General features: G+C 41.5%; 2 protein-coding genes across 11 annotated transcripts; both read right to left on the bottom strand.

Moving 5' to 3' along the window:
* Positions 1-1707: 1707 nt before the first annotated feature.
* Rdh14 (retinol dehydrogenase 14) lies at positions 1708-6881 on the bottom strand. The gene is made up of 2 exons (XM_051143431.1): positions 6454-6881; positions 1708-2874 (listed from the first exon to the last, which is right to left on the bottom strand). The coding sequence occupies exons 1-2, from the start codon at positions 6838-6840 to the stop codon at positions 2257-2259; spliced, it is 1005 nt and encodes a 334-aa protein (XP_050999388.1). The 5' UTR covers positions 6841-6881; the 3' UTR covers positions 1708-2256.
* A 661-nt stretch (positions 6882-7542) lies between these two features.
* Positions 7543-22611, bottom strand: Nt5c1b (5'-nucleotidase, cytosolic IB). 10 transcript variants are annotated; one of them, XM_051143425.1, is made up of 10 exons: positions 22579-22611; positions 20920-21010; positions 20406-20527; positions 19167-19304; positions 17315-17830; positions 16987-17154; positions 15363-15492; positions 13399-13521; positions 12837-13021; positions 7543-7889 (listed from the first exon to the last, which is right to left on the bottom strand). In XM_051143425.1, exons 1-10 carry the CDS (start codon positions 22609-22611, stop codon positions 7560-7562), a joined length of 1836 nt encoding a protein of 611 aa, XP_050999382.1. In that variant the 3' UTR covers positions 7543-7559. The 10 variants fall into 10 exon arrangements, with proteins under 10 accessions (XP_050999382.1, XP_050999378.1, XP_050999379.1 ...); XM_051143421.1 differs by having other exon boundaries at positions 20355-20579; positions 20921-21010; XM_051143422.1 differs by having other exon boundaries at positions 19158-19304; positions 20406-20579; positions 20921-21010.
* Between the last annotated feature and the right edge of the window lie 316 nt (positions 22612-22927).

The raw sequence follows: 22927 nt of genomic DNA, 5'->3' as shown, positions 1-22927 counted from the left end.
GGCTTGCTCTACAAGCGTTTTGCTGCGTGTAAGAGGATCATAGTAACAGAACTGTTTCCCTTCGCTAGGTGGAATGATTAGAGTGAGTTATGGGAGAAAGAAATAGCTGGAATAATCTGCCAACTGTACCTAGTCAGGCTGGTGCTGTGGGTCCTTGATTCTATCAGCCACAGTACTGGCAAAGACATCCTTCAAATGGCGGCTCATTTTACCTTAACAGCTGGTGTCTGCAGATGAGTATTTTTTCCCCATCATGATAAATTAATATATCCTATTTTATTGTGGTGCCACAAAAAACTCTGAAAGGCTCAAAGGGACCAAACCACTGAAAAGCATCAAGTATCAAAACATAGGCAGAAAAAGATGGTATTAAATGAAAAAAGGAGCTCCTTTTTAATGAAGCCAAGGTGTGGGACAGATTTATTAGCTTCTATTTTTCCAAGTGCTTTCTCATGTACTTGCTGGCCATATTTCCAAGTTCAGCAGGTCTCTTTGTAGGATAACCTCCTAAGAAATATTTCAAAGAACATGATGTAGCTCTTCCCACGACTCTGCGGAGACACACCTGTGATGAGAGAACTATTTGTTGTATTCAAAAGGTAATGCTCTAAAAGAAAACATCTTTTGCACGATCTACCAAGAGCTTACCAATCTGGAGAAGAATCAATATTAGTAACCAGGTATGGCACATTCTTTACTAACCAAAACAAACAAACAAACAAAAAGAGTTAGCTCTGCTCAGATAGCCATTAAACTAAATGGAGTTTCCTCTTTTTTGTGTGTGTGTGTGTTTTAACTAATATTCTGAAGTATCAAGACAAAAAAGAATGAAGTTATTAAGCTGATACTTCTGGCGTTACAATGCAGATGCCTACAGTATGCCCATTTGGGCTCAGTTATTTTTATGCCTAACACCCCTTCATTCTTTATTGTGCTTTTTCATTCCATACAATAAGCTAGTTTATTCTTGAGGGAGGAAAAAAACCATTTCATTTCTTTGGATAATTCTTTTAAGTTGTCTAACTGAACTTGGAGTGACTAATTAGTGCACTTTAAGCAAAACCACTAAAATAAAAGGAAACAAAGTAGGAAGAATGGTTACTGCCTACAGTTGCACCTGATGGACACGTGATAGGTCAGTTGTGTCCTGGAAACAGGGTATTCCAGACTGAAGGACATAGAAGGAGACGATCCAAAGGCAAGGGCATGAGTGGCTCTTCTACTCTCATGGTTGGGCACTGTAGGCAGACATCTAAGAAGGTGGTAACCAGACAATTACCTCTTTAAATATGATTATAAGTCTCTTTCTTACTTATATTTCAGATAGTCTGTTTCCACGCATCTAGTCCACTCTATTGGGCTGTGGTGGACAGAATTCTTTCCACCCAATAGCACTGAGCGCAAGGCATGTGGATGGTCCATGGAGTGACTCCAGTGTGAATTAAAGAGCTTGAAGTTTAAGTATGAATAATTGATCAACTACAATATTCTATGGTGTCCCTTTGGTGGATTCCAGCCTTGTATCACACTTTAAATTAAATACTCAGCATTGATGTTTGAGTTCTTTGAATAAAGAATTCTACAGCTGGAAAAGGAAAACAAAACACAAAACAAAACAACAACAAAAAAATAGGCTAAGAAAACTTATTGTATGGTTAAGTGGAAAACCATCACAGGTTTGGAAGTGCAATAGGACAGCAGTTCATAGATTGGAGTTTTAGGAACATGATTTTTCAGCAGTGTGCAGGATATGACAGAAAGAACCTGGTCCAAGAAAGGCTAATGAGGATAAGCTAAAGGGCTGCATTCAGCTACTTCTAAAGAAATGCACCCTGAAACATCTCCATCATACATTTATTCCAAGTGATAATTTATGTGCATATACTGGGCATATTAGTTCTACAAAACAAGCATTGCAGTAAAAATTCTTAACATTTCTGCCATGAAACTCAAAGACTTTTAAAACTCCCTTATGATATCTTTTAAATTACCAATATCTTTAGCATTCATAATTGCCCAATTATGACGTTTAATAAAACAGAATTCTGTCATTTTAGTTATGATCTACACTTAAAACATCTTTCTCGAACTTTGTATTAGGCCCCAATAACTCCAATGCCTGTCAAATGTCCACGTGTGCCTCTCAGCAGCTTCACTGCTAAACCAAGCATTTTCAAACAGCACATGCTCACAACATACTGTTCCCGACCAAGGGTGTGATGGACAGTCTTATGAATAGCCCTCTTGTCTTTACTCCTACTTTAAAATGCCAACCATCACTTCACTGATATCCCACAGTTTTCTTGCTACTGACTCATCCATAGCTTTGGGCAAGAGTTCTTCCTCCTTACAATCTCCAAAGTACCTTCCTGACACACCTTCTACATCCGGTGAAGAGGCTAAGTAGATGGAGGTCTGGGCACCTTCTATCGGAGTTTTGAAAAAAGCCCATGACACCAAATTGAAAAGAGGTCTGGCCAGCAGTGGGATGTGTATGTGCCTCCCAAGGTTTGTCCGCACAATACCAGGGTGCAGCACGTTGACAGTCACATTTGTTCCTTCTAAGCGACGGGCTAGTTCTTTGGTGAAAAGAATGTTAGCCAGTTTGCTTCGACTATAGCAGAAGCTTTTATTATAGCTTTGTTCACTGTTCAAGTCTTCAAAGTTGATGTCTCCGTATTTATACAGTTTGGAAGAAACGACTACGATCCTGCTGGGAGCTGAACTTTTGAGGAGTCCAAGCAGAAGATTGGTGAGTAGGAAGTGGCCCAGATGGTTCACTCCAAACTGCATTTCAAACCCATCTTCAGTCTTCATATACGGACACTGGAAAATTCCCGCATTATTGATCAGGACATCCAGCCTGGGCTCCTCCTTTGAAACCATAAAGAGAATGCAGAATTATGAATATACAGTTTCCATAGCTCTTTTTATTCATTTGTGTTTTACTAAGAGAAAGAATTTGAGACTAAAACTAATATCAAATTTTAGCCTCTGTATGTGGTAAATAATTGAAACATTGTCAATCTTTTTTTTATATATATATATAACTTAATGCTCTCACATTTCACTCAGATGTTGATTTTTATGGTAATTTTTCAAGATCTTTCTTACAAACACAGCAAATTTGAGGATGAGGGACTCAGGATTCTGTCTTCCCTTTATTTCAGTTGAACAGGAAAGTATCAATTTGGTGTTATCATGTTAAATTTGGTGTTAACACATAAAATGTATAGTATGTCCCTATGATAAACTTTAAAAAACTTGCAAAATATAAAAGTATATACTTTCAAAGAAAGGTTGCGTGATTAATAGGGCCTACTTGGTCCCCTTTCCCAGATAATATTCTAATTTCAAGGCCATGCAGGTGACTTGGTCAGTGTCACCAAGCTCCTAAGAGGTACGTAAGAACTAGCCTAAAGAGACTCCAAAACCCATTCTTATAATTAATAACCTACCTGGGCCTTCTAATTGGAATGTTTAAAACAGAGCTTGAGCCAGGGTGGGCAGGGAGACCATATCCAGCAGAGGCCTGTTACTGTGACTCCCACCTTACTGATATCACCATCAATGTCAAATTAAGATGCTTTTTTAAATTTAGTTAGTTTTTTGAGACAGGGTTTCTCTGTGAAGCTTAGGCTGTCCTGGGCTCGCTTTGTAGACCAGGCTGGCCTCCAACTCAGAAATCCACCTGCCTCTGTCTCCCTAAGTGCTGTAACTACAGGCATGCGCTGCCGCCGCCACCACACCTGGCAAATTAAGATGATTTAATCTGCAGTTCTATTAGGTATAAAAGGTCACCACAGGGACAGAGTAACTGAGGCCACTTCCCTAAAACTGGGACAGAGGTCAGAGATGCAAACTTTGTACTAGAGAGAATACTGTGAATAAATCAAGATAGAAAAGTTAATAAAATAAGCGAGTGGGTGACAAAAATATTAGCAACAATGCAGGGACCGTTACCCAAGTCTTACAATAGTACAGGAGGTAAGAGAAGAGAGCATCAACGCACACCACTACCTTTCACTGTAATTCTAGAACTGTCTTTTCTTCCTGTAGGAAATATCTTGCAAGCATCAAGGGGCTCCCAAATTAAAATATCCATATAGTCAGCTTAGTACTTTGATCATGTACGCCCACATCTTCCCAAACTAAAGTCCTAAATTGTCCTGTTCTCACATGGAGCCTTCTCATTCCCAACATCATTTAAGTTGGTTTTCCTGGCTCTTTCCTGGCTTCTCTGTCTCTTCTGATGACAGAGGAAAAGAAATGCACAGCATGTTCCAGGTACAAAGGCATGGTGATGACCTATGATTAAATTAATTTCAGGTCAAATTTCAACTCTTACTTTTTTTTGTTTTGTTTTTTTGCCAAGTGCAAGTGAAAGAAAAATGTGTTAAATTTCACAACTGTTATCAAAGCTACCTGTTGGGTTAACTGTTTCTCATTCTGGCCTGTGGGAAAAAACCTTCATGTTTTCCAACAGCCAACTTCAAAAAGAGGGCATGAGTTCACAGAAAGGAGTGTTCATCTTCTCTAATCCTCTAGGAAGGTTTCCAGAATTAATCATTTCTGAGCTATCCTTCTTTGTTGGATTTGTGTTAAGACTTTATCATTTACTATTTTTTAAATTCTAGCAGATAAATGGCATAAATTCCAAGAATACCAAACAGTAAAATGTCAAAATGTCTATTTTTTTCTTCTAATTATAATCATTGAACTTCAGAGCCAAGAAAGAATGTAAATACTTACGATAGCACAATTTTGTTACCTCTTGCGTTCTGACCTTTGTATTGGTTCTACCCTAAGACACCAAAGCAGCGATGGTATCGGGAAGAAGCACACTCAGCCCTATTTACACATCAGTGAGACAGGCTCACCTGCTTCAGGTTATCTTTCGAAGATCTCGCAGAGATAAGTGCCCCTACTTGATCTGCTACATCAAACGAAAGGCTAACGACAAAAGAAGATACCAACATCTTTGCTCTACACCAGGTCTCAATAAGCAACATGATGCCCAGAACACAGCAGGGGCATGCTGTTGAATGGCTTAACCCTGAAGGAAAATGTGACGCTCTCTACTCATCCCCAAAACTACCAGCTCCAACTGGTTCAGTACGTTCTCTGTTCTCTCTTCGGATGATATGGTTTCTTCGTGTAGCTGTGCTCCCAGCAGTTATTAATAGCTACTGTCTTGAAAGCAAGTGAAAAAAAAAAAATCTATGTAGGACAAGAAAGAGGGTGGCTGATTTGGCGGTTGGAAAAGTAACTACAGTGACTAACAGGCACATATATCTATTAATAATTATTGCTACATAAGAGTTATATACTTAATTTTGAATGATGTGTACTGTTGGGCATCTATGGAATCGTGAGCACACTCCAATTTAGGCTGCTTAGATCTAACTGCTAACAAATGAACTTCCAGATACTTCTTTTCGTCCAAGTACATGATATTTAAAAAAAAAAAAAAAAAAAAAAAGACACTTAGAATTTTTGCTGTAGATTCAAGAGATTACCCAACAGAGACAAGCACATCCCCCCATCTCCCGTGCCTGACTAGCTTTAGATCTACCTCTGGCAAGCCACCTTGGCCACAGCCTTTCTGCTTCAGTAGAGTATTTACCACACACCTAAAGAAACTCACACGTCAGCTTTCAAGCACCAGGAATATAGAACAGGACATTAAGCAAGTACTCTGAAGGCAGACATGTTAAGTGACTTAGCCTCCTTAGGCCTCAGTTCCCCATTACGAAATAAGAGATATTAATGCTTGCTTTACAAGAGTTACAGCCAAGATCTGACAACAGCCAATGGTATTTGTTCATCATTTAAAAGTGTGACTGGCATACATCTCTTGGCAATACATCGAATCTTTCATAAAGCTGGGCATTATGTTTTCATTCCAGTCCCTCTTTGGGCCATTAAGGGGATTCCAATTTCCCTTCTCTTTGGAAATAGGGTAGGGGCTGGTTAGGGATGATGCAAAGGTGTCAAACAGCAAGTGACACTCCCTCCTACTTCAGCAAGACAAAACAAAAACAAAACCAGGAAATGGAAATGAGAAAGAAAAAAAACCAGAAAACCTCTACAGAAAATCTCAAAGTTCTTGGCTAGTTTTTCTCCTGCAGTGCTCTCAGGCCTTGTGACACCAAGACAAATTTGGCATATATTTCACTTCTGATCCAGGAAAAAACAATTCAAAGATCAGATGGTGACTCCTGGACTGTCCTCGTCGCCTAACAAAATGAAATGATCAGACACTGGCTTATTTATTCACTTCTTCTGGGGACCTCTTCTGGGGACCTCTCAGGAGTTCCTTCTCAGACCTGCCCCTCCTACTAGCAGTGTCCCAGGCAGGCAGGTGTCCTTCCTACTTAGTCCTAAACCACTCTCAATGTCACACCAGGCCTCACCCTCCCGGAAGGTGGCTGGGTCCCATTAGACCCACACCTGTAGCAGTTCTTGGCAGAAGGCTCGCACTGAGCTCAGCGAGGCAAGGTCCAGCTCCTTGACGACCAGCTGGCCGTCGTTGGCGTCGGGGTCAGGACCCCGAGCCTGACTGAGCTCCCGCCGGAGCTGACCCGCCGCCTCCTCCGCTCGTGCCCGGTCCCGACATCCCATGATGACCCGCGCCCCTAAGCGCAGTAGCTCGGCGGCCGTGGCGCGGCCCAGGCCACTGTTTGCTCCGGTGATCAGAACTGTCTTCCCGTGCATGAGGCCCGGGTCACTGCCTCCCTGCAGCCGCTGGCCTCTTGGCCCAGAAAACCGCCGGGCCGCCAGCCACAGCGCTCCGCCCAGCGCAGCAAGGAGAGCTGCGGCCACAGTACCCACTGCCATAGCCTTCCGGGGCGGGTGCAAAGGACCTAACACACAGGTTCCGGAATCGGGGCGGGGGGGTGGAGTGGGGGTGTGGCGCGAAGGACTCTGGGGCGCCTCCTGCTGTCCAGGGCTAGTGCTCGCGGGGCTTCCTGGGACTTGTAGTTTTCCCTTCTGAGGCTGCCATGACTGAGTTCGTCTCAAAAACCCCCAATGGAAAGCACCAGGGGATTTATTTAGAGGTGGACAGAGTTAAAATTTGTGTATGCCCGCAGACAAAGTGACATTTCTCGTTTTGATTTGGTAAATGGCCTGCCACACAGAGATAACAAAGGATAGAGCCCTAGTTTTCAGCAATGTTCTTAACTGTTCTCATTGCACCTTGTGGATACCTGTTCAGGTGATGATGGATGGAAATTTATTTACCCTCCTAATATTAAAAAATGATCAGTGCTTTTGGAAATTAAAGTTCTTGTGAAACAGCATAAGTATCCAAGTTCTAAACTTATCTAAAGAGCCACCACTATAACTTACACAGGTGCAATGGGATTCAACACCCTTAACTTAAAGAGAAGTAGCTTGACTATAACGTGACAATTTCAAAATGTTTTCCAAAAAAAGAAGAACACCAAAGAAGCTCAGTTTTGTGGTCCCATTCTTGGATATACCTAATTACTCTAAAACCAAAACAATGCCATTTGTAATACTAGACTGCCACGGTTTATTTTTCCTTCCCATCCCTAGTTGCGTTTTTGAGCAATGCCATAAGGCACATGGGCCGTGATGGTGCCAAATTTTTGAGCTGATTCGATGTGGAACATCTGGTCGTCAAAGAAGATGTGGGGCCGAATCTTCACCAAGATTGGACCTTTGGGGGCTCCAGCCAGGAAAAGAGCTTCATCTATCTCTAGACCCCAGCGGCGAAGGGTCTTCAGCACACGGGCGCCTGAACTCGCTGCGCTCCGCGCTGTAACCAAGTAGGTCCTGATGGGACAAAGTAACCGCTCGTCTTTGGCATAGAATTTCTTCTGCAGTTTGCCTAAATCTTCCAGAAAGCCTTTAAGGGGACCCTGAAAAAGAGAATATATGTCTCAGCTGTGTGTATGTGAGCGGAAAGAAGTGATTACTGGAACAGAGATGGTCTTACATGATCTTATAAACCACACGATGCTGACTGACGTACACTGATTCCGGGCTTCCAGCACGGTGCCAAACTCTTTGCATTTATGTGAAGATATTTCCTGATACAAAACCATCCCTTTGCATGCCTGGAATAAATCTAGGATAACCACATCATTTATCATCCAGACAAAGATATTTTAAGTGTGAAAGAACATTCTATAAATAAGTAAGCTAGGACAATAGGAATAAACTGTCTCTAGTAACTGGGTGATGAGCGCTTCAGCTGTTAACCAAAAGTACCATTTTTTAAAAAAACTTGGAAATTATTGTCACTTTGTTTGGCCTGAATCCAGCCATGTCTTAAAGCTGTTTATCTGTGCAGCATTATAGTTTCTACATTAAGACATAATAGCTGCTGCTTCTTCTTCTTCTTTTTTTTTTTTTTATCTTATTCTAGTGTTTACCATTGTTTTGTGTTTAAATCCATGAGTAAATACATTTTATGCTCCTTGATGTCTTAGTGCATGCAGCCATTGACCTGCTTGGCCAGCACTTGTCCCATAGTTGTAGTCTTCTCAAAAAAGTGCTTGTGGAAATAATATTTGAGAATTCAGTATATTAACAACATTCTGCTCAGTGCCCTCTTTTTACCTCAGTATGATTTTTGCCTGGATATTTATTCCATGATTTGTATTTTGTCTACAAAAAGATAGAACTCAGGTCATTCAGCTTGGTGACAAGCACCCTTATGTTGTATGAGAAAGAGGAGTTGACAAATATGATGAATATAAATAATAATCCTAAACGCATGGGATTCAAAATACATTATTTAAAACTGCCAGGTGGAACACACTTGCAATCCCAGGACCTGGGAAACTGAGTTAGGAGGGCAATAAGCTCAAGAAAAGCCTTGGTGACTATGGTGGCTAGTCTTATGTCAACTAGGCAGGAGAACTATCTGAAAGGAGGAAACCTCTATTGAAGAAATGCCCTCATAAGACCCAGCTGTAGGCATTTTCTTAACTAGTGATTGATGGGGCGGTGCCTACCTAGCCCATTGTGGGTGGTGCTATCTTCCTGGTTCTATAAGAAAGCAGGCTGAGAAAGCCAGGGAAAGCAATCCAGTAAGCATTACCCTTTATGGCCTCTGTATCAGCACTTGCCTCCGGAATCCTGCCTTGTCTGAGTTCCTGTCCTGACTTCCTTTTATGATGAACAGTGATATGGAAGTGTAAGCTGGAAAAAAAAAAATCTTCAACTTGGTTTTTGGTCATAGTCTTTCATCAATGCCACAGAAAGCCTAACTAAAACAAATGGTTACCAGTGTAGTGGGGCATTGTTATGATAGGCCTGACCATGTTTTGGAGGAGGATTGTGGAAGGACTTTGGAACTTCGGAAGCCATTGAATGTTGAGAGCTCAGTGAGATGTTTTGTGGAAGGTTGGAAGGTAAGAATGTTGAGAACAGTGCCGAAGATGGAGACCTGTCTTGTGAAGTTTCAGAGGGAAGTTTAAAAAGACTCTATCAGGACCATTTGCTATTTGGATTTAAGATTCCGTGGTTCCGGTTGGCTGGGGCTGAAGAATCAGTTGTGATTAACAAAATACCTGAACTACTAAAGGGAACAGCTTTGCTTTGCTGGGATAATCAATGCTGGTGGACTGGGCATGAGAGTTTCATAGTAATTAAGAAGGGTGAAGTATTAAGTAAGATATTCTAGAAAGTATTTCCTGAGAGCACACACAAGCTGTGTTCCAGAGGTGGCCAAAGTTGTACTGTGAGCTGGCAGCAAAACTTTGTAGTTTGAGACAACCCAGGTGGCGCCGGTTTTGAATGCACGAAGGGATCACAAAAAGCAGCTGAGGCTTGGCACTGTGAGAAGCCATTGGTGAAGGTGCAGCCTCAGTGGCAGCTGAAGGCCCAAGATTGTAAGAATCATAAAAGAAAGATGAAGCTTGGCACTGTGAAGAGAACCCATGAGAGGATATTGGTGAAAATGCAGGCCAGTTGTAGCAGGGCATCCTGATGTTTTGGAGATTGCAGTACCATGGGGTGACCGACACAAACAGCAGCAGCAGTGGAGTGGAGCCAGCGAGAGCCTAGAAGACAAGTCATGTGTGCCCTAGAGGTCAGAGCTGGAGAAGGGACCCAAGCCTTTGGGAGGAGCACAGAAAACTGTGAGTGGGTCCCAGACATTTGGGCATTCTGTTATTTATACTTTTGGGAGTTTGGTTTTGCTTTGTTTCGATTATGACTGTGCCCTGGTTCTTCCCTATTGAAGTAAGAAAATATTTATTTTATTTTTTTGTTTTCCTGGAGCCCACAGCTAAGAAATTTTGAACTTTAAGTTTGGATTTTAAAGGATATTGGCTATTTTAAGAGGTCTGAAACTTAATGTGTTTGAATTTGTAAAGACTATTGGTTTTGAAAAGTTATTCCTGATTTTAATGGGAGATCTTGGAGATGAATAAAAAAGGAAGGGTTGTGGCTTCATAGTGATGCGTTTGTGTGTCAAGTTGACAAGGAGTCAGTTTTGGCTAGTCTTATGTCAACTTGATACAATCTAGAATTATCTGAAAGGAGAGAACCTCAGTTGAAGAAATGCCCTCATAAGATGTAGCTGTAGGCATTTTCTCAATTGGTTAATGATGGGGAGAGCCCAGCTGGGCTGGGCTGGTGGTCCTGGTTCTATAAGAAAGCAGACTGAGCAAGTCAGTAAGCAACACCCATTCATGGCCTCTGTAGCGAGGATCCTGCCCTGCTTGAATTCTTGTCCTGACTTCCTTCAGTGATGAACAGTGCAGTGGAACTATAAGTTGAATAAACCCATTATTCTCCAAGCTGATTTCTTAGTCTTGGTCTTTCATCACAGCAATAGAAACCCTAAGACAGTGAAATAGTTAGATCTTGTCTCAATCAGCCAACGAGTCCCCAGGGATGTTTTTATACCCCAAGACTGTCTTCTTTATGTGAATACAGCAAGCAAACATTAAGAATTGACCATCTAAAACTTAACTAGAGTGATAATGTAGGTACTAAAGTGCTTTTCAGCACCAGGACCTGAGTTTGGGTCTATAGCAACCACATAAAAATCCAGGGGTGGAAGTGTAGGAATTTAATCCTAACACTAGGGAGGCAGAGACAGGAGGATGACCAGAGCTTGCTGTCAAGCTAGTGTTGCTGTAAATTCAAGGTTCAGGGACTCTGCCTCAAAACATAAGGAGAAAAATAGGAGAAAACAATTGACTTCCATCTGTTGTTTACACACACACACACACACACACACACACACACACACACACCCCACACACACACACATACACACATACCCACACACACACACACACCCCACACACACACATACCCACACACACACACACATACACCCACACACACACCTCCCTTCATATTAGCAGCATGACATTAATATGCTTAATCTATTTTACATTTGTTGAATATCTCTTCCAAATCAGCAGCATATCATTTTTACTAAACACAGGGCACACTCAGCAGGTTATAACCTTCTCAGCACAGAACACACCACAACAAACAAAAGTAAAATAGAAAATAGATTATCTGGTTACAATGGAGTAAGACTTATAAATAACAATCGAGGACTATGTAGAAGAAAATAACCTCACCAAATCATTGGCAGTTAATTTACCTTCACTGTAAATAATTCACCAGCAGAGAGGAAGTCATAAAGAAATTCAAATACATTTTGAATTGAAATAAAATGGCATCACTTTAAAAAGTCTGGGAAATGAAACTGTAGCCTACAAAGAAGACTTAAAACTCAAAAGGCCTAAATTAGAGAGAGAAAGAAAAAAGACTGGAATCAGTGACCCTTAGGCATCATATTTAAAAAGTTAGGAAATATACTTCATGGAAAAGATAAATACAAGTGATAAACCTCTGCCCATAGTGACACACACACACACACACACACACACCATAATAAAATGAAATAAAACAAAACAAAATGACCATAATTTCTAATATTAAACATGAAATTGGAGACACATAACTAACTATTCTACAAACATTAAAAACCCAGTAAAACATTCAAAAGTTTGTGGTTATAAAAATGACAAAGGAAACCATTTCTTTGAGGAATACAAACTAATAAACAGAAGAAAGGAATGAAATGAATAAAAATTAAATGACTAGGTGGGTTAAAAGCCTATATGACCATCTCTAGTGTACCTGCTGTGCAGAAATGTCTCAACAAGTTAAGATCCTGCAGTAAATTTACATACGATTGATCTCCTAAAGCAACTGATTTTCTCAATAAATGGTAGAACGGTATCAATCATACTTAACATCCATTCTGCAAATTCCGAAAATGCGTAGTGGATGATAGCGGCCCCAATTTGACAAGGGATATCTGAAAAGATGTTGTAGACATGGCATATCTGCTGGAAGACTGAACATCCTTCGAAGGACAGAGAGCAAGGCCAGCAGGTCCAGCCAAGCTCATGCTGTAGCTGAATGTTCTATGCAGCGTATCCAAAGTAAAACTGGATCACCCATCGGTTCAAATCCAGTCTGAATACCATTCTCATGTTTTGAACTTCCTTCTGTTCAGATCCCCTTTCCAGATCTTGATTTTAAATACTTCATGAAATGGATATTTTAAAAAAATGAAAAAAATAGAAAAGAAAAGAAAAGAAAGAAAGAAAGAAAGAAAGAAAGAAAGCTCCAACCCCAACCCCAAAATCCCCAAATACTTGTTTTTGGTTTGTAAGAGATGTTGGGGGCTAATTATTTATTTATTAGAATCCAGGCTCTCAATCTTAAAGTTATTTTCAAATTAACAATGTCATCACAAGGAACAGTATCTATATTCACATCCTGGGAGAAAAGCAGGTGAAAACTGAGCTCACTGAACTGACCTGTGCAAGAGGCTTATTCTCAAATAGTGTTTCATGTTGGAAGAATTTGTCCAGCCCGTGCTCCTTGGCAATATATTCAGACTCGTCAGAGAAGAGGACAGCATCCCCATCGAAGGCCACTCGGAGCTGCGTGTCGCAATAAGCCATGTCTTTGGCTCCAGCAAACATGGTTGCAGAGGCAATTCCTGGCATCATAGGGAGAGGCCCATGGGTTTTAGTTTCTCCCAGTAAAAACTTCCACCCTACAGTGATATTTCCTCTATACTCATTGCCACTTAATGCTGCTCCTGTCCACAACTAGAAATCTCAGCATAGGTATGCATGCACTAAGTCTGTCTCATACAGCCATGGGACAATGGAGATGAGTTGTGGAGTAATCACTGAAAATATCCCTTCCAGCTAGTCAAATCCTTATGGAACAAACGTAAGGGACGCCACATGTATAAAAGCCTCAGCAGAAGCCCCAATAAAGAGGCAAGCCGCCCAAAAGGTGTGTGAGAACCAAGGGAACAGACCATCACTGCAAACCTTACGCACTAGGAGAACAAACCCAGGTTGCTACCTTCTTTTATTGCTTCTTGTACTTTTTCAGAATCCGCAGAAAGATACAGGTTGGTAAGATATGCCTTCAAATAGCCAATGGGGCTTTTTCCACCCGTCAAACAGAAGCGGTCAATTAGCAGACCTGTTGCCAGGTGAGAAAGGTTGTGTTATGGTTCAGACTAAAGATACAACACTGATCCAAATGACATTTACTGTAGGAATAAGATGTTGGATTGGTAAACTTATGTGAGTTCATTTATACATTTAACTAAATGTTATAAATTATTGAAAATTAAAAATGACTTTCACAGTACTGATATTACAAAACCTCTCAAATACTTCATATTCTATATTTGGTACACTATGGTTTATAGAACATATTCACATAGACCATGTCAATGTACTCAAAATAGCATGGTGGATATTATTCTCCTTATAGAAAAGAATGCTGAAAAGATATGCCCAGTCCACTAGTTCATAGATAGGGCAGTCTTTCACCCTCATGTTTAACTCACATCTTCACTAGGACAATTCTCTCTTTCTAACTCCACAGCCCCCTCCTTGATTATTGAAAGGAGCCTTTTCTACATTTCTTCAATACAGTACTTATAAGTTATAAGTCATTCTAAAGATATTCTGAAATTTTCACTCCTCCTTGTACAGAATATTTGATTATAGCTATTAGCATTTGGAATATTAATTGATATTTTTACCAATTACCACGTTCATTTAACTTTTAAAAATTATTAAGTAGGGTGTATTTAAGTTGCCCATACTGGTTTTCCACTTGCTATGTTGCTGTACAGCCCTGGTAGGTCTTTAACCCAACCCCCTTTCTTGCCATTGTCTCCTGAAAAGTTAGCATTATAAGCGTATGCCATCGGGATCTAATTAATAAACTTTAAAATACCTCCCAACTACTAAAAGAAAAGTTGAATGTTCACACGATTTTCTGAAGCTGCCACTCACAATGAATGGAAGAATGAATTGACACAAGCTGTCTAGAAAGAGATTTAATGAGCTGAGAGATGTAGCTCAGTGGTTACACACTTGGCTAGTTTATGCATGAGGTCTAAGGCTCAATACTCTGTAATGCAAAAGAAGTGATTTAATGGTCTCTACTAATAGGTTTTAGAGATTTATACCTTTTAACATAGAATTCCTTTTAAGGAAATAATACAAAAGTTCAGTAAGGATTTATGTGGGAAAAAATCTGAATCATGTGAAATAATAAAATAAAACTCAACAACTTGTAATACACATTCATTATTTACAAAAATGCCCTATTTAAACCTGGAATCTAATCTCTATGTGCACAAGGTAAACGATTTTGATGTGACTTACCCATGACTAGATCCATTACTAGAAAACAAGCTGATGGCATCCCAAAGAGAATGTTAGGTCACTTCATAGTAGGAAAAATAAAGAGGAGACTTTATAAGAAAGTAACACGTTGGTGGAAATGCTATGGAGACCAATGCCAGTACAATTTTTCTGTAAAGTACTAGTGACAGTTTTACTGGTAAGAATATGGATTTGTGTGTGGGAGAGAGAGAGCAGCCAGGAGCATCCAATTTTAAGAGCTGGAAGGAGAGGTGAAAAACCTTTAAACCCCTAACATGGATCTGTGGTGAGGAAAAAGTTTGATCCCATAGAAAAAGCCTCCAGGCTGACAGCTCCTTGAAGTCAAGTTCAGAAGTGAAAAACATAAAGCAGAGAAAAATATATTGAGGACCTGGGATTAAGACTTTGAAATTCACACTTGACAAGTTAAATCCAGAGCTTTGAGCCGAACTCTGTGCCGAAGTTAAAAATGAACATGGCCTTTCTTGTTCTGACATAGGCAAATAAACATTCCCCACGTAGAAGGGGGTGTTGGTATCAAAGACACTGCAATGGTTTAAGCCACAGTTAGCAAAATAGCACAGCTTCTTTTTTGCAGAGCTGTGGGCTGGTATTCCACATGGTATTTATTGAACTTACCGTAGTGATTGACGCTGTTTATAAGCCGTACTCCCACTTGGGCATGGTTATTAGTCATCAGTACTATATCGAATAAGTCCTGTTCTTCAGGATATAGATCACGGAGTCTAGAGTTGACGTGCTGCAGCGCCTGCAGGTTACAAACATGGATGTATAAGAAAGGGCAGGCAAGGTGGGTGTTAGGCAGCAGGAGGAAAAATACCTCATCAGTGTCAGAACCAAACTCTGCAGAATACTGGCTGAGAAATAATTTAAGACATCTCTATGTCATTATCCTGTATTTTCTGACTCCCACACATTGGCCTCATTCCATGCCCATGGCACAGATGTGTAATGTCTATGGGATGCTCTGAGAACATTCTGTTTAATAGAATTATCTCAATGGTAGGTAGAGAAAAAGATCAGGGTATCCATTTTATGATTTTCCTTCTCGTTTGCCTATGTAAGTTTGTAAATTCTGATTTCACTGTGAGAAATTTGGAATGATTGGGGAATTAGCATGTCACTCATGCAGGAAGCAGATTGGTAATTTCAATTTTTTTCTTTTATCTTGTTTATGTTTTCTGGGAGAGCAAAAGCTTTGATTCATTTATTTTAATTTTAACATTAATTTATTTTTAAAGGTGTGTGTGTGTGTGTGTGTCTGTGTGTGTGTGTGTGAACACATGTCAGAATGCAGGTGCCCACAGAATATACAAGAGTGGTTCTCATTCTTCCTAATGCTGAGGCCCTTTAATATAGTTCCTCATGTTATGGTAAGCCCCAAACATGAAATTATTTTCTTTACTATTTCAAACTATAAATTTGCTACTCTTATGATTCTTACTGTAAATATTTTGGAGCTAAAGGTTTGCCAAAGGGGTCATGGCCCACAGGTTGAGAACCACTTGTATAGGCAGTGTCAAATTCCCTGGAGCTGGAACTGGTTGTGAGCTGCCCTAGGTGAGTATTGGGAACTGAGGGCAGGTCCTCTTCAAGAACAATGCCATCTTGTAATACCGTACCCTTCTTTTCCATCCCCTTTATTTTGAATTTTTTTGTTAAAAAATATGCTTTTCATGGGCTTGTGATGTTCCCTATGGTTCTACATGTCCTTCAAGCACCTTTTATCCTAAACCCATAGAGATATCACTTGGTTTCCCATGGTTGCAATAATCCTATAACTTATGTTGGATATTAATTATGAGTGCTGCATATTTTAGTACATATTTATGATCCTAAGTGTCAGGAGCATCTTGATTGTCTTGATATATTTGAGGTCCGACCAGCTCAACTGAACTCCCTCATTTTAATAAGGCATTTTTTTTCTCTCCACGACTGAGGACCATTAGCTCCTTATTACTTCCTACTTGACTCCTTGTATGGAGGAAACAGGATATTGTTAAAGGTTAGACTATGGCTCCATTTAAGAAAGCCACGATCCATAACGGTGGATTTTAGCTTAAAAAAAAAAAAAAGCCTTTTCTCAACAGCTGTCGTTGTGACTTGGTCAACTGGAATGAGGCAAGAATTATAAAGATGGCACAAGGATTGTCGGGAGAACCTGACAAACTCTCAACGATCCGCCTGGGTCTATCGCTTGCCATTCAGAGTTCCTGTTGGGACTGAGAGGCAGTTCACACACCTTGACAAACCGAAATGCTGGCCCTGGGGTCAGGATGACGTTCTCATTGGCGAGCTGATACTCCATGTACTTTTCCAGACCCTCCTCTTCATAGATTTTTCTGTCGTCCACCATATTGAAAAGTGCCCGGGAAGAGACAGCAACGGTGATGGCGTGCTTGGGTTTGGGCTGTGGAGAGGTCAAGGAAAGGAGAGTCAACACCTGTAGAAAGGGGTAGGGATGACGCTGAAAAGGGACAGAGGACTAAGGTGAGAAGGACTGGGAAGGACATCCCTAGGCAGTAAGTGAGAAGGGAGCCCGGGGGCATCAGAGGCCTTAGCACTCTCACCGGCCTCGGCCGCGCACAGCTGGGGATCTTTTCATACAGCATGCTTACGGATGACCAGTAAGCCTCGTCCACCTCATCTTCCTCCATCTGCTGCTTCTGCCGCTGCTGGGCTTCAGTCATACATTCCGCATCTACGTCCATAGAGTTACCATACTGCAGGCGGCGCTGAACATAGGACTTCCACTCAGTGGGAGGAGTGCGCGGGTACTCTCTATTAGTCTTGGGTATCAGCTCTCTGGAGTCACAGCTGTGAGCATAGTCCCTCAGCTGCGAGTCCCTAGCCTCTCTGGTTTCCCTGTGAACCCAGGTATCCGTGGGCCCATACATCTTTGAAGTCCGTCTGGAATTGGGCTCTGGTTCCGGGGGTGTGGGAGGTTGTGAGTCAAGCGAGGTGACAGGTCTGGTTGGCTGGGTTTGCTGTATGGAGGGGTTTTCTGATGCTTGAGGTAGAGGCAAAGACTCATGCTGGCTGGGGGAGGCAGAGGAAGCTCGAGAGGTCGCAGAGCTGTTGGGGGCCTGCTGAAGAAATGGGGGTTAAAGTTCAGGACCACGGGGATGCACATCCCTAGCTCCCACATTGTGTCTCCCAGCTCTAGCCTAGTCCCAAGTCTTGAATTCTACTTCATTTTAGCTCCTTTAACTAAGACATAAAGCAGGCAAGCATTTCAAGTCGCCAGACACTGGATACTAATGTTTAAAACAGACTGCTCTGTTCTCATCCTCCAACGCCCCTGTTTACACCTCAAACATGCATATCACAGGTGATCCTTGTAGCACCCACTATTTGGTTTTGAGTACAAAGGATCAAATTCTTTTATCCTTAAGCAGCGTAAGTCAGAGACCTTGCCTCACTCAGTGACTCCAGACAGCTTCATGATCAAACTATGCAAGATGGCACTGTTGATAGAATGCTCGTCATATCCTGATCCTGTATGGGTCCCTTTGCTCTTCGAAAAGCACGTGCTTTCTGGGAAGGCTGGGGAATCACACATCTGCAGTCCTAGTATGCTATCAGATAACAACAGACTTGACTCTCTAAGTAAGAAGGGGCAACTCTAGAGAAAAAATACCTTTTCTAACAGGGCTTTGCAATATGTTATTAAACATTCACATAGTATCTCAAATTTTGTTTGCTTCACATGTGTGGAAGGTATATTCTTGGTGAGGTTACTGTACTAAACCTGACAGAATATAGATGTATCCTGGGAATCTAGTCTATGCATCCAAAAAGAATCTCACAAATTTGCTTCTCTGGGGAGGCCTGGTTAAGGGCCTAAAGCACATATGATGGCATTTAATTTTTCTCTCTTGTTGATTTGATATTTTTCATCCCATTCCTCTTTTGAGAGACAGGGGTACTCAGTTGTTTGTTGTGTGGATGAAGGACAGAGAACATACAGCTGGCCCTAAACGCTTTGTTTCAAATTGCTCTCTACTGCTATGTAGTGTGAAGGCTGAGCAGATTACTCTGTGCTTTTGGTTTTCTCAGTACTAAATTTGGGTTTACCTGGGTGTTTCTAGAAGAGCTAAATTGACTACAAACAAGTAGTTTATCCAGAGCTGGGCCTGAGCACTTTGGTTTTGTTGTTGTTGTTTGTTTTGTTGTTGTTGTTTGTTTTGTTTTGTTTTTTTCCAAGACAGGATCTCTCTGTGTAGCTCTGGCTCTCCTGGAACTCACTCTGTAGTCCAGGCTGGCCTTGAACTCACAGAGATCCACCTTCCTCTGCCTCCCAAGTGCTCAGATTAAAGGCATGGGCCACCACTTCCCAGCCCTGAGCACTTTGAAAAGTATGTCCCAATAGATACAAGTCATTAATTATCACCCACTCCTCTCTTTCGCCACAAGCTCTACCTTGGAAACTGAATTCCTGCTTCTGGGCTCATCTACAGATGGAGCCCCAGTGGATGGGCTCCGTGATGTTCGGGACCACTGATTTCGCACAACGTACCCTCGAGAGTCTGAGTTAGGCACAGGCAATTCTTGGGATCCCTGTGTAAGAGAAGAAACCCAACTACTTAATTCTTAACCATCTACTCCTTATATGTATGTGCCCACAGGATAACCATGCCAGGCTAAAGCAGCAGCAACCAATGGAAAGATGACCCACCACACCCCATGTCTACAACCCTTGGTTCATTCTAGGTCCTTGTACCATCCTTGCTTTGGCCCAATCCTAACTTCAGTATGAAGTAAAGTGGAGATGTACGTTGAAGAGCTTGAACATCCAATATTAAGAAAGCCTTATGCTTGGCAGTGGTGGCGCACACCTTTAATCAGCACTTGGAAGGCAGAGGCAGGTGGATCTCTATGAGTTCAAGACCAGTCTGGTCTACAAAGCAAGTCCAGGGCAAGCAAGGCTATCACAGAGAAACCGTGTCTCGAAAAACAAAACAAAGCAAAAAACAAAAAACAAAAACAAAAACAAAAACAAAATCCAAAATATACAAACAAAAGAAAGTCTTACAAGGCTACTATAGTAGCTCAGAGTTTTTCACCTGTGACACTTCTGCTATGGTGCATAACAGAGTTAAGTCATGTTTTCTCCTTTTCCCATGGTTATGGGGAGAGCAGGATGGCCTCTGGTGCCCCCAATTTGATCACTTCCCTTCGGTGGGGAGGTGTGGTGGTACACAGAGGAAGGGGAAGCAGGCTATTCAAATGAGACAGGTAGGCTGTGGTCATGTGGTGGGGCAAGTGGCCCCCTTCTGTCAGAGGTCTAGGGGACAGGAATAGGATGGAAGAGGGAGGGAGGAAGGGTGGAAACAGGAAGATACAAGTGAGGGATAACAATTGGGATGTAATCTGAATACATTATAGTAAATTAAAATTTTAAAAAAGATAAGTGTAGTGATAGAGGTTAAAATGACATAGCTATGATTTTACCATACTGTAAAGTGAGTGCAGCTGGCACCCAAGCCAGAGCTGCAGCAGGGCTCTGTGACAGCTACACACAAGTGCATACAACCTGCCAGCCTTTGTTTCATGGTGACACCTTGGCGAGGCAAGTAGACTAGTTTCTGTCCCATATCCTTCCCCTACCCAGGATGCCTGGGGCTCCCCTCCCAAATTAGTCATTTGATCTCTGCTCACCCTGATCATGGTGATCTGCCGGCCCTGCTCCCACAACAGGCACATGTGAAAATAAATACGTATTGTGCGACAGGGGCTAGTTCCCTCAGCTGCACAAAGGCAGCGTCTACAGGAGTGGTGATACCGCATGGGGCAACATCTCAGCGAGTGATTCGGATAGCCCGCACGCCTCATCTGAAAGATTGTGCAGAAAATGGGTCAATGTGATGGCCAGACTTCCCTTCCCTCCCTGATCTGAGTGCACCAGTCTCCTCCTGTAGCTGAGTCAAGGAGACTGTATTTCTACTCTTATTCTGCATGAACAGGAGGCTGTGGACTGGAGCAAGGGCAAGGGCCAGCTTCTCCTGAGTGTGTCCCTAACCTCTTCACTAGGACCTTAGGTACCCATGCTGCAGACCTGTGTGGCTCACATGTCCCTTGTGAAGCTTCCCCCTTGCTTTTTTTTTTTTTTTTTTTTTTTTTTTTCATTGTACTTTCTGCTCTTTCTTTCAGCTGTGCTATGCAGGGTAGCTCACCTGAGTGCTCAGACGAGCTCCAGATTTGTCAGGATCCTTTCTTTTCTCTGCATCTAGACTCTCTTTTGAGTACCTCATCCCAGGCTCATTCTTAATACGGAAACAAAGAATGTTTATTAATTTTGATTCTCAGAGACAATAGGAACCTTGGGTTTGTTAACAAAAAAAAAAAAAAAAGGGTAAATAAAACGTACATATTGTCTCTTTGCCAGCATCAAAAATGTACGTCAACTTTAGACATGGTTTCTCTCCCATTCTAACAGGTAAAAATACGAATGTATTTTATAAGTGAAAAAATTACATAAGCATGCTATTATGTGATTTGGTCATTTCACAGACTCATAGTATGAGCAATGCTTATCATTAAGAATGAGAAAGGCAATGCCAGTCTTCCAGGGTCAACACCACTTGGGTTTAAATATGAAGTGGCTTATACAGAATAACTGTTTCTCATCCTCTGTTAAATTTCCATATAGAACAGAAACACATTTAACGACCCTAACCAATATTATTTGAGTTTTACAAACAGGGACTTTAATCTTGTACAGGTTTCTTGGCAAAACACTTATTCTTAATATCAAAATTTCTCTTAGTGTCTAGCTGAAAAAGAGTGCCTACTAACACGTAAAAACCAAGAGCAGTCAGGATGACCGTGTCTTTCATGGAAACCTGATCAAATATTGATGTTTTCATTCTTGGTTGGGAAATGCTTATCAGGAGACTATTTGTTCCATGCTACTTCAGATGTAGAGTATATGAGTAATATTAGTGTGAAGTGTCAGTTTATGGAGCCTTATTACATAAGTTAGAGCAAAGTTCTCTCAGGAAATTTCTCTGTATTCATCTATCTATTCCCTGTACCTGCCTATGAATCATCTTCTCCATGTTAGCTGAATGGTAATGTGACTTCAAGGAATGGTTTAGCTGTGTAATTACTGAACTGACACGACTTTTCTCCATCATCTTCCACACCTCATTCCAGGCTCCATAATATTCTAGCTATTCACTTCTAGCTCCAAAAAAGATTTAAGCCCAAACATTCTTCAGCTCTGTGTTAGGTTCTCAGGTCAGTCATCGTTCTTGGCTTTAAAAGCCTCCACATTTCCAAACTTGTTTCTTCTATGGAATGCAAGCCTAGTGAAGCTTCATTGCTGGGTCAACTCTAGCCACCCAGGCAGACCAGGAGACTCAGGATCGACCCCCACTACCTCCTACTCCCACGCTCACCACCCTTCCCATGCTGTACCATTTAGGATAAGTCATTTTTCCCTCTGGCTCTTTTCTGTAAACCACTTTCTCTTCAGCAATCCTCTAAACGAATCTCATCCTGATCTTGGTGCAATACCATAGGGGAACATTCCTCTGTCCTTGTACAAATCTCTCTGAGCACTGAACTGTAGTGTTTATGTCTCTGTCCTACAGAATCACTGTAGTTACTTCTTCATATTAACTGTGAGCATATGCTCAACAAAGGCTGGCTAGGCTGACCTATGATCTCCTTCTCCACCCCCTTTCTTCTGTTCCCTTTACTCCCTTTTACATGTCTCCATGATCCGGACTTATTTGTTTTTGCAGAGCATTCCCAGAGAGAAAAGATGGACTAATGTTTATGTGTCCTCCACTTCCTGGTAAGATGCTAGGGCATTTCACTCACTCACTTTCTTTTTCTGTTTCAAAGATGTTTGACTCATTTCTTCAACTGATGGAATTCTTTTTTTGTTATGAAAGGCCTCATCTCCCCAGCTCCATTTCCTCCCACTTCGCTGGTTCAGTCTAGCTCTGAATTTGGAATGTCAAATTTATGACATCATGTGGGATTCCATAGTAACTGATGCCATGCATACATAATTATGCTTTTTGTGGTAAATAGAGCAATGGCCTTTCCTATTTCAGCTTACTTACTTACAGTCATTCCCCTGCAACTCTAGGAATTGGTGTGTAAGGTGCTCAGATGTGTTCTATACGGCAATGCTAATTTTACAACTTGATTGTTTGTAAGTCTTTTAA

This window comes from Acomys russatus, chromosome 1, assembly GCF_903995435.1.
Source record: "Acomys russatus chromosome 1, mAcoRus1.1, whole genome shotgun sequence".
In the NCBI taxonomy this organism is placed as follows: Eukaryota; Metazoa; Chordata; class Mammalia; order Rodentia; family Muridae; genus Acomys; species Acomys russatus.
Note: the sequence above shows the minus strand (reverse complement) of the source record. Positions and strands in the feature narration are given on the sequence as shown.

What these genes read in the sequence shown, in the direction of transcription:
- Rdh14 (XM_051143431.1), bottom strand. Translation starts at nt 6,840, where the DNA reads ATGGCAGTGGGTACTGTGGCCGCAGCTCTCCTTGCTGCGCTGGGCGGA. An exon ending in TCTGCCAAGAACTGCTACAG is followed by an intron (nt 2,875 to 6,453) that starts GTGTGGGTCTAA and finishes ATGGTTTCAAAG; the next exon opens with GAGGAGCCCAGGCTGGATGT.
- Nt5c1b (XM_051143421.1), bottom strand. Translation starts at nt 22,611, where the DNA reads ATGAGTCAAACATCTTTGAAACAGAAAAAGAAA. An exon ending in CTTTGAAACAGAAAAAGAAA is followed by an intron (nt 21,011 to 22,578) that starts GTGAGTGAGTGA and finishes TTCCGTATTAAG; the next exon opens with AATGAGCCTGGGATGAGGTA. An exon ending in AGAATAAGCCTCTTGCACAG is followed by an intron (nt 7,890 to 12,836) that starts GTCAGTTCAGTG and finishes TCTCTTTTTCAG; the next exon opens with GGTCCCCTTAAAGGCTTTCT.